Raw genomic sequence first — 12002 nt, forward strand, 5'->3', positions numbered from 1 at the left:
GCCACTACTGAGAAGGCCCTCTGCCTGGTTATTATTATATTTGGATGTGTGCAGGCCGGGGAGAGGGACCGAAAGTGGAACTGTATGTTAAAACGAATATGTGAAAAACTATTAATAACAAAAAGGGAGGGAAATATTTTCTCGACTGTGTCAATAGCTTTGTTGTGGAATTGTGTCTAGGCCTTGTGTAGGAGTTCCACTTTGCCAGGGTTTTGCCTCGTTTCCCTTGACACTACCAGGGCAGGAGGAAAGCACGTGTGCTAGGGATCAGCAGCTGGAGTCGGCTGAGTCTAATCTGGGGGATGCATATCCCCATATGCCAGCCTAGAGGCTGTGTGAAATTCCTGGAGTTTATGGCAGCAGAAGCTGCTTGCAGATCACTCCATGGAATGGGGATTGAGATGATGGCCCATTGCCCCATGCTTAAGTTGGCCTTGCGAGTAAAGTGTTTATTGAGCAGAGGAGGAGGCCATTGCTCTGTTGAAGAGGATGTGCTTTGCATTCAGAAGATCCCAGATTGATTCCCTGGCATCTCCAGGATTACCAGCTAACATAGATGGGAATCATCATGCCCAAGAGCTGTTGCCCATTTTAAGATGAAAAGAAGCTAGATTATGCCAGCACTCAATCCATAAAATAAAATTAAAAATGTGTGATAGTTGCACAAACGTCATTTCAACAAAGACTCTGGTGGCACCCCTGCATTTATTTGCAAACTTTGAAAATCATCAGAATTTCGAAAAAATTATACTGACGATGAACAGCATGAAAACGGCAGCAAAATTACGTTCGTGAAACAAGCACACAATGCATCACAAATGAGTAGATCATGTTAATACATAAACATAGGCAGAGCCCCCATCAGGGAAAACATGGGTGACAGATAAATGAGCAGGCCTCTGAATGCTAATACTGTAGGTACCCGCCTGATGTTCGTTGGGAGTGCATTCCAAGGGGCAGGTGCCACCACGCTAAAGGCCCTGCTCTTAGCTGATGACCCTTGGGAGCATATGGCACAACACAACATGTCTCTTCTTTAAAGGTTGGGTTCATGTAGACCACAGAGCCTTTCTGTTTTGTTAAAGGCAGTAGCCCTCTTCACTCCTAAATACGTCTGTGTTTAGTAAGCATGTGAGTTAGTGGCGGGATTAATGGGGCTGAGCATTCTAGCTCTGTCACACACACACTCACACCCTGGTTGGCTTCCACAAATTGAAGGATGACTCTCTGCAGCAGGGAGCCTCTTGTAATGCAGATTCCATCTCCAGGCTGCCACTTGTGGAGGGTGATAGTATTAGCAATGAAGCTGGTATGCTCACCACACACCCTTCCCATGTCTACTTAACCATGGAGGTTTTTTGGGTGACTTTCAGTGACATGTAACCCGCGTTAAGAGGACTGTCTGTTACCATGCAAGACAACTGTTTTCTTTCCTTCTTTGTTACCCTACACGGGGCTTTCTCTGTGAAGGAAAATTTGTGCATGAAACAGGCCTGCTTGAGAGAGAGAGAGAGTCAGCAGGCATGTTTGAAATTCAGAGACATTCTGCAAGGTAAGGAGAGGGCCAGATGGATGCTCCCTGCCCATTAGATACTGGCTCTGACAGGCATTTGTTTCAAGGGGACCTTGCTGCTGTTCTGATCCCAGCCTGTTAATAGCAGGAATTGCTGTAAGTAATGTCTACAGTCATCTGCTTAAGGGACTTGGGGATTTGCAGAGGGGGAAAGAGAGAGAGTGTGTTATTTTTTCCTTTTAAAAAAAGAGCTGTTTAATTTAAAGGACCGAAGTCCCAAGTAGTAATTGACACCCTGCTGCTTCTTGCTTAACTCAGTGCTGTTTGCTGTCCAGAGGCCAAATAATTAGTGTCTTCTAAGAATGGTAAATTATCATAATTTAAAAGAAAGCTTGCTCCTCCATGCATTCATCCTCTCTTTATGTGAAGCTGGGTAGCATTTCAGGAATGCGATTTCCGTTTTATTCCCACCACGCAGCCTATTTGGAAGAGATCCAATCGGTGCGACGCCACACCAACAGTGTCCTGGACAGCAGCAACAACTGCAACCCCCCCATTGTAGTTCACTGCAGCGCCGGCGTGGGGAGGACGGGGGTCGTCATTTTGACGGAGCTCATGATTGGCTGCTTGGAGCACAACGAGGTGAGCAAACGTGTGTCTTTCAGAAGGCGGGCCTCTTCTTGCTTAAATACAGGTGTTCCAGCAAACCCTGCTGCAAAACGTGAAAGTATGTGGGGAGGAGGTCCACAAATTCCAGAGGGTTAACCAGGTTAAGTCTCAACAAACATCCAAAAGCCCGGCGGAAGCTTTTGCAAATTGCTTCAGCAGATGCCCAAAGTGGTTGTCAGGTGTTGTGAAAAAATGGAGCGGTGCAAGAAGTAGTCTGTTGACAGTTCTTTGCAAAGCTTAAGGAAGCAAAACGTCTGTTCACAACACCTTTCCAAACTATTATGTGATTCCCTTTAGATAGGTTTTATAACCTGACCTGGTAAGCAAGGTTCATTACTTTCTTTCAAGTAAGAACTGCGCTCTTAGTGCTGCTTCCTCTACACTCCCACCCCCACCCCCTTTAAGGTACTTTTTTCAGGAACAAAATGGCCAACCAAGGTAATCAGATATGGGCTGGCAAAATGAAAAACACCTTTTTGCAATACTGAGTGCAAAAAAGAAAATGTTTTCATTTAGAGAGTTGCAATAAGTATGCCATTTCATATAAAATATTTCTCCCAGATCGCTAAACATTAAGGAAGCTTGACTTGGAAAACAAGGATGTAGCAACTGATTTGTTTTTGCATCAGGTAGTGGGGGGGGGGGGAGAAATATGGCAGATGCTCAGTTATTGGGCTGGGCTGTGCGAGTCCCAACTGGTCTGCATTCCCTGCCCCCATGCCTAGGCAAGGCTAAGTTCTAACTGGCTTAGCAAAGCAATTAGATCATGAGCTGTTTATCAGATTCCGCACAGCAGCATTATTTAGTAAGAGTGCGCAAGTATAGCAAATTTCAGAATAGAGAGCTGGCATTCTTAACCTGCATCTGCTTGAAAGAGGTGCCTCAAATGGATTGCTCCATCAGGAAACCTGGTCAATGTGGTCCTATTTGGGCTTTGCATTCTGGTTGGTGCTGTCTACCTGGTTCTAGACTTGGGTATGTGTATCCCATTCTCATTCTTTTCAGGGAGAAAGTAATACATGAACTGGACTGTACTATTTTTTTAAAATAATAATAATATTTGCCCGCATTAGTACATTAGTCCATGCTTTACATGTAACAAGATCTCCTTTATTTAAATTTTCCTTTATTTAATTTTTTATATCCCAGCCTCCTTGCCTAAAGGACACTACTCAGGGCAGCTAACTACATGAAAAATTGCCATTCCTGAAAACAATACAAAACAATTCCAGAGAAACCGAGAGACCAGGTGGTGGTTTAAACAAAACACCCTAAGAACATTGTCTGCCTCTACTGCTGACCATTTGCCATAATAAACATTGATTGATTGACTGATTGATTGAACATTGTCTGCCTCATAAAATAAAAGCCTGCTAGAATAAAAAGGCTTTCAGTTATTGACAGCTGCAAAAATAAGTATTGCAAAGAACTGGAAATAGAATAGCACACCAGGATTGGCAGATTAGCTTGATTAAAATACAAACCATCGTAATAATGACCAAACATATTACAGAAGAACCAAGTAAGTTTATAGAAAGAGGGTCTCTTGTTTGCAATGCCTTGGAATGATAAATACCAGAACAATATTCAGCTGTACAGTGCTTTTGCTTTATTGTAAATCTATAGCTCATGAACGATATATGAGCAGATTGCAAACTTCTATAAAAGCTGTACAAATCAATATTGCTGGCAAAAAGGAGTGAGGGAAGGAGCTAGCAACCTTCACGGGGCAAGGCGTTCCATAATCTGGGTGCAGCCGCTAAGAATACGCTCTCTCTTGTCCCAGACTGTTGTGATTTCACTGTAGCTGAAACACCAGGTCATGGTGGCAGTGCTGGGCACGATCTCTGCCTGAGGCCTTTGGAGAGCAACAGACAGTTCTAGCCAGCTGTCTGCCTCAGTATAATGCTGGTTTCATCAGCTTCTTTGGGTAGCTGGGGAACTGCTGACCCCCCAAAAATCTAGTACAAGCTAGATGATTAATTCATGGAAGATAAGGCTGAGTGGCTACTGGCCACGATGGCTGTGTTCCCCTTCCACTGTAGAGACACTATGCCTCTGAATATTGGTTGCTAGGAATCATAGACGGGGGGAGTGCTGTTGCCTCAGAATCCTACTTGCAGAATTCCATAGGCATCTGGTTGGTCACTGCTGAACTTGATGGGCCTTTGGCCTGATCGAGCAGGGCTCTCCGTATGGTCTTTCTCCTCGCGGCAAGGGAGAGGAATGCACGAGAAGTGAAATTACTACCATCTTGAGAACTTCCCAAAGTGCATCCTTTGAACAAGCCCTGTGATGCAAGATGCAATTATTTAGAGTATTTGTACCTCGCTCTTCAGCCAGAAAGGCTCCCAGAGCGGCCTACATGAAATCAAAGCAAAGTCCTCTTATTTCCGTGGCAAGGGAGCTAAAGAGGCTCTTGCCACATTGGCATGGTCTGTGCCAGTCTTCCCCAACCTGGTTTCCTCCAGATGTTTTGGATCACAAACTCCAAGCCGGCTTGGGGCTGATGAGAGTCTGCAGTCTGTAAACATCTGTTGGGAACCAGCTTGGGAAAGCCCCTTTTTGTGTGGAAAGGGAAGTTTCAGAAATGAGGTTGTCTGTACACTGGAAACGAACATGGTTTGGTGAATGAAACTGGTGTGAAATCCTGAGGTTAATTAAGAGGGAAAGGACAGAAGGCATTTGTTCTTGGGGTTGTCAGAACACGCCTGGGGGGCACACGCAGCCCCCGGAATGAGACAGACCTCTCTGGGTGTCTTTCTTATGAAGTGCAGCCCGGGACAATCACAAATTACTCCCAGTGCGCACCAGCGACACGTCTGAACAAATGTGCACGCTCAATCAACAGAGTATAGCAGAAACGATCGTGAAGCATGAGTGTAGCATTCTAAGTGATTTATTAAGCAATATATACAGGACAAAGCAATCATGGCGTCCTCTCACTTCTTCTCCAAGAGAGAAAGAAAAGTACAATAGTACAGTACAGCAGAAGAGAGATAAGACTGACTTCCGTTCTCACATTTTCCAAGCCTAGAAAGTAAACACTGACATGTGATGTAACAATCACACATCCAGCAACAGAGGAGTGAAATTCTAACAGGGTGACTCTTCCAGTCAAAAATATAATGGCAGAGTTGAAGAAGGTCATTGGTGAGATAAAGTGATGAGGTGAGAAGTGTACTAATTCTACAAAGGCGGGAAAAGCCTGGCTGGTGGGTCGAGAGATTCGCCAGTCCCCTAATGACTGTAGTCACTAGGTGAGTGAGGGGAGACTGACGAGCGAGCAATCCTCTAAGGTGAGGAGCTTGCGGCCTGGAAGAAAGAGCTGGCTGTTGCTCGGTGACAGATGTCCTTTCATTTCCCAACCTCTTTTCTAGGAAGTCATTACTGTTCTCTTTTTCTCATATGAAGACGATAATAAATGCTTTTAATGGCTGCTCCATCTGCAGTTTGCTCTAATTTTGCCATCTTACCTATCTCCACTCTGTTTTCTGCTACCTCATTCAACGTACCAGTTTTGATAGCTACTGAGAAGGGTTGGGTGATGTCTGGTTTTCAACATCGTGATCTATCACCAGCTAAACATAGCGCTATACTGATATATCACGATGTCTGAAATAAGGATGGAACTATTTAGAGGCAAACGGGGTGATGTCCTGGCAACCTCTACTACTTTAGGGTTCTAAAACGGATACATCTTTTACTTACCTTTAACATGTTATTAACATTTGTTATTTTAATGTACAGAGTAACAGGGGTTGCAGGAATCATGAGGGAAGCGAAGGCCGGCTTCACAGTTTCTCCCACGTCACAATTTTTTTTACATATTTATATTTGTACATGTACATATTTTTACATATTTATATTCCTTCGATTTTGCAGAGAGTGGATGTTCCAGTGATGCTGCAACACCTGAGGGAGCAAAGGATGTTCATGATCCAAACCATCGCTCAGTATAAATTTGTCTATCAAGTCCTCATCCTCTTCCTTCAAAACTCTAGACTCATTTAACAGCCTCAGAAGAGACCCAGCTCTTTCCCCATACATGCAGTCTTCTGGATCTGGCTGAGACACCCTCCCTCCATGTTGTTGTGGGGGGAGGGGTGTGTTCTTTCGGCAGTATTTTGTGACGAATACGCAAAATTGACAGTAGGGAGACCTTGTTCTTCCTACAAATTATTTTATACGAGATAATTTATTATTATTATTTTTCCTCGCAATGATGTGTGAATGTTCTTAATTTGTGAAACACGTTATGACTTTGGAATTATGGAAACACATTTCATATGGCTGACCTTCTTTTTACAACCTGACAGTTCCTATCTGACAGCGTTCTCTCGACTTTTGCGTTTCTGTACGACCTGGTATGCTGTTTTTATTCTTCAATTTGGAGGGATGCAACCTATTTTCAGGGCATAGAAGAGGTGACTCATATTAAAAAATAATGGATTTTGTACGAATCTAAAAGCAAGTATCTTTTTCTATAAAGGCAACTCCCAATTTACGCAGGGGTTACGTTCCAACGCACTGCACATATAAGTGAAACCATGTATTTTGAAACACCATTGAAAAGGCTGCAAACACCCCATTTAGCCCCCTCCTTGTTCTGCCCCCTTTTGTGACATTTTTGTGATGTTTTCGAGTCACTTCTGCGTTCGGTGCGATGCGTGTGTGTGTAGTCGCACACATATCAGATGCGCCTCAAACAGTTGCTGCCTGTAATATTACGTTGCTCTGTGTGATGCATGCAGCTTTTTATAGGAAAGCAATCTGGTTTTGCAGTCAACTCTTAACATCCAGGTGAGCAGCTTTGGGCAGGAATGCTCATAATGTCTTGGTGATGGTGAAAGCAATACTTTTGTATGTGTAGCCACAAAAAAAGCTCAAATGGTTTAAATAGAATCTGTCATTGACATTATCCTCTAGCACCCCAGACCCACTTCACTTCCTTTTTCTCCCATAAATGGCTCAGGAAAACGATTTCACTTGACTAAGCAAAGGATCTTGTGAGTAGAAATGGATCACCCAGTCCTGTTTCTGATTGTGTGTCAGTTTGTCACATGTTTTGGCTATCAGTCACATTCCGCCTTGTTTTCACATTAAATCTGATTTTTATTTTTATTTTTTTTAGAAAAGTAAAACTCTGTACGAAAACTCGTATTTAAATACAAATCTAAATACGTATTCTAAATGTGTATTTAACTGCATATCTTATCGCAGAAGAAATGTACGGGTTTCTAAATGTATTTTACTGTAAAATGCAGATTTTTTTTTAAACAGACAATTTTTTGGTACTTTAGTGTGTAGCAAAATTTGGGAAAGTGCAAAACCTGAAGAGTGATGATTTTCCATTCCATGCCTTTGTCCCCAGGAAATGAGAATGAGGTTTGTTTGATTAAAAAAATGCAGACAGGGCAAAATCCCACCCACCCAGCCAGCCCTATCAGTGAGTTTATGGAACATTTGGGAGGGAAACCAGAACTGATTTTGTGTGAAAACAGTATGTGGATTTAATTCTGGTAATGATCATAAATTCCTTGGCTGAGCACATGCTCAGAGGCTCCCTTCTCTTTAATTTTTATTCTTTGCCTGCCCACTTTTTCTTCCATTGGTGGGCATCAGAGTTCTAGTACAAAAGAAAGTTGGAAGCCTGCTCAGGCCTTGTTCAGGGAACCAGCCACTGGGAACTTCTTCTGTGCAGGCCCAAGAGATTTCACAGCTCCCACTCATTTCAACAGACCTCGTGGGTACCATAAATATCCACTCTCTGATCCCTAGAGTACTTTTTTATCATAAAGAAATACTTTCGAACATCAGGAGCTGCCTTGTATTGTGAGTCAGACCTGTGCCCTCCTAGTCTAGACTGGCAGTGGCTGTCCAATGGCCATTCAACTGGGAAACCTGATGATTGGCCATGGAATTGTTTGCAGGAAGAGGGTGCCTTCCACTTCTAAGCTGTGCATGGCCCCTCCTTCAATGATGCATCTATGATGTTCTGTCAGTGGTTCTTTGACCTTCTGTTTGTTTGTTTGTTTCTTTGCATGCTGTCAATTTCAGGCAACAGTGCTTAAGTAGCTATTGCTGAGATTGGCAGGCAGCTGGTACCCTTCTTCCCCAAGAGCAACACTGGATGTAGCAAAAGAAAGCAGGGACAAATCCCAGATTTTATTCATTTAATCAATCGTATGGATTTGTTAAGTGTGAATTAAAAAAAAGTGGGTGGAACTCGATGTTGCGCTAAGGTGATAGTTCCGTCAGTTCAGACATTACTGTATTAAATCTCCCTTCTCCACCGCCAGCACTGGGGGTTCTCCCAGTCTTCCCAAGCAGATGTGGGAAGGCATGAGGGGTGTTGTGTGGGGAGGACAAAGAATGTGGGGGTGGGGAGTCCAATTGCACTAGCAGGACTCATTGTGCTGGGTTCTACTTAGCTCAGTGTTTCTCAACCTGTGGGTCCCCAGATGTTGTTGGACTACAACTCCCATCATTCCTAGCCAGCATGACCAGTGGTCAGGGAAGATGGGAGTTGTAGTCCAACAACATCTGGGGACCCACAGGTTGAGAACCGCTGATTAGCTGAACCCAGCCCTCCATTTCTGAAGCAAAGAACATTAGAAATGAATTCCCTTTATGTTTAGGTAATGCACACAAACGTCATAGCAGAGCTCATCTTAGAACAGAAACCTGTATTTTAAGATGGTGCTGGCTTCTTATCTGTACCCTTTTATAAGTACTGGTGCATAATCAAGCTGCACACTTTGACCTTTAGAGCAAATCTACAGAGGGAGGTGGAGGAATACATCGTGGAGGGAGTTCCATTGTTCTCCCCCACCCACTTTTTATTTCTTAGGCATTTCCTCTTCCATTGGAAGAAATGAAAGGTTTTTGTTTTTTTAATCCCATGGAAATCCAGTGGGAGGGAAAATAACTCCATTCGTCTAGTCTCTCTCCCTTCCCCCATGCTCCAATTCTGGGGGCCAATTTCAGCAATGACGGGGCTTTGAATCTACTAGATCCAGATCTGCCGCTGATGTGACCTTTTTAACCCTTTTGCCCATGGGACACCAATGACATTTCAGTGCCACCAGTGACATTCATTCAGTGCCAGGAGGCCTGTAGCCACAGACTTCCATTTCAGATTGCAGAGGGAAAGACACAGTTTCCACTGGGACACCTAACTGCCCTTCTTGGGAGCTTAGGATTTCTCCCTGAAAGTGTTGTTTTTAATTGATGAATCAATCAGACTTTATACCTCCTAATGAAATGGTAGACCACATTGAGATATTTCAAGTTGCCCCCAAAATGATTAAGTGAAGAAAGCACAGGGAAAGCCTCTCGCTGATGCACCTTTAGAAATTTTGCTGCTTCTTTAGTTAACTCCAATTTTCAGTCCAGCATCTCCTTGCCGATGCCAACATATCTCTTGTTAAATTAGCTGCAACCATTTAAAGTCTTTTAGTGGCATCTGCATGATAATTGCACAGAGACGCTTTGTATCTGGGAAGCCGGCCAAGGAATAAACCTTGAAGCAAAGTGTATTAAATTAGTTATCTCATTATAGCTTTTTGAATAATTTCCTAATGATGAATTAAGTTTGAACCCAGAGCTGTCAAGTCCCATTGCTCCATTTGGCCTGACAGGTAGGGAGTAAGATGGGGGAAATCAACCACTCTGAGGTCTGATTACGACGAGATCTGGGTTGGAATGGGTATATTCTTGGCTTTTCTGGAAGTGCGCAGACAAAAAAAGAGCCATATTTAATAAGCAGGCATAATGGATGCTAAAAGGGAAAAGTCGATGCAAAGCCGCCAAGGCTTTTTGTCACAGTGCACACATCTTGCACACAAAATTACAAGGGAAAGCCTCCTGCAATGAGCGAACAATGCTCACCAGCGAGCCAAATAGTTGCTAACATAATAAGCAACAATTTTCATGCTATTCCTAAAATGGCTGATGGTGTTCAAAGTGACTTTCCTTCTTTTTTAATTAAAACGCCTGTTAAATTTAGTGTGATTTTTCACATTAGATTTGACCTTGACAACTTTCTTAACATCGTACTCAAAACAAGTGATCCTTGCATATCTTCAGTTATTCCTCTCTACCCTTAATTATAACACTCACCAGTATATCAATACTGGTGTCCCCGTCCCCCCCCCCCCCCCGGTTTTAGTAGGGTCACTTGACAAAAGTAAAACTTAAGGTTGTGATTTCAATGAAGTGCTTTCTCAAAACCCAAGTTCCTTTTCGGATCGCATCCAAATTTGGGAATGAATTTGCCCCAGAATAAATGAGAGCAAGACTTTTAAGAGAGTTCCTTTCCATTACTTTGCCATAGTTTTATTATGCAGCCCTTTGGCTTTTCTTCTTTTATTAACACAAGTCTCTGCTCAGTAGTCCCGAATCCAGGTAAAGTTAGTTGAAAACCACATTCCTATTCAGGAATGGGTCCTGTGAGGGCTGAAAGAAGCAAGATTTGTTGAGAAAGCTGGGTTGTGTCCCAAGGGTTCATCTAACTTGGGAGTTTAATATAATCTGTTATTAACCAGGTATCTGCATACAAAGAAGAGCGATGTTTATAGGAACCCCATTTCTTTCTGCAGAAAATTAATGCTTTACTAAATCACCCTGTCTGACAGTTGACCTGTGCACCCAAACTCCATTACCTTTCTTTCTGACTTTGTTGGATAACCAGTACTTTGTTAACTTTTAGGAGAGTTTTGGTTTTGTTTTTTTAAAAATATATTTTTATTACAGATTTAGGAGAGTCTTGTTGACAGTTTAAGTGTGTGTAAGATGGCAGCAGTAGTTTTATGCCCTTCCCTGGGCAAATCCAAACTGGCCATGATGATTCTTGCTTTAGTGATATCTAGGTCACGACTGTCACACCTGTCATGTTATTATTGGGGATTACAGCTAGTCCAGACGTTGAGGAAAATGTCAAGCTTATGATGCTGATGTTGAAACAACTATGTTGTTTTCCTGGCCCAATGCAAAGTGCTGGCGATGGCCTCTTAAGCCCTAAATTATTGAAGCATTGCTTTCTCTTATATGGATCTCCTCACAGTTTAAAATCTTCCTGAAAAGGCCTCCTCTGGCTTCCTCCACTAGGCGTACTGTAAAGACATTCTTCTCCCATATGAACCTTCTCAGAAACATAGATATTTGGTTCCTATTTTATGAACATTCCTGCTTTCTAATGTTGGATGGGTAGCTATTGTAGATAGGGGCCTTTTTATCTGGTTGTCCCCCCAGATTATGGAAGCACTGCTCAGGGACATATTCCAGGAATCATCATTGCTATCTTCCGGTACCAGGTGAAATCTCCCTTGTACATCCTAGCTTTATGTGAACTTCTGCATTGTGGAGCCTTGTGTATCTGCAGAGGCTCCCAGAGCAATTGAGAACTCTGGAAGATCACACAAGGTCTGGGAGGTGTTTCACAGCCCCAGGAGAAGGCCATGGGTAGGCAAATTAAGGCCCGGGGGCCAGATCCGGCCCAATCGCCTTCTCAGTCTGGCCCGCAGATAGTCCAGGAATCAGCATGTTTTTACATGAGTAGAATGTGTGCTTTTATTTAAATGCATCTCTGGGTTATTTGTGGGGCATAGGAATTCGTTCATTATTATTTTTCCAAAATATAGTCTGGCCCCCCATAAGGTCTGCTGAAAAAGTTTGCTGACCCCTGGCTTAGGCCATGTCTCTGCAGCTCCTCTCTACCTGTGTTGCATCTGAGGGCAATAACACCTGAAGAGGACTAATGTCAGTTGGTTGAATTTTTTAGACTGGTCATGGCTTACCTATCTGTATTTAACTGCTT

The 12002-nt window shown here is 43.1% G+C and overlaps 1 protein-coding gene across 2 annotated transcripts in view; it reads left to right on the forward strand.

Moving 5' to 3' along the window:
• Window positions 1–10608, forward strand: part of PTPN14 (protein tyrosine phosphatase non-receptor type 14) — a 119025-nt gene extending 108417 nt beyond the window's left edge. For both annotated transcript variants that reach the window (XM_081000497.1, XM_081000498.1), the window contains exons 18-19: window positions 1992–2155; window positions 6068–10608. In XM_081000497.1, the coding sequence (XP_080856623.1) occupies window positions 1992–2155; window positions 6068–6196 (293 nt within the window). In that variant the 3' untranslated portion in view covers window positions 6197–10608. The remainder of the gene's footprint in view (window positions 1–1991; window positions 2156–6067) is intronic.
• The last annotated feature ends 1394 nt before the right edge of the window (window positions 10609–12002 follow it).

The sequence above is a fragment of the Podarcis pityusensis genome (assembly GCF_964106645.2).
Source record: "Podarcis pityusensis genome assembly, chromosome: 3".
NCBI lineage: Eukaryota > Metazoa > Chordata > Lepidosauria > Squamata > Lacertidae > Podarcis > Podarcis pityusensis.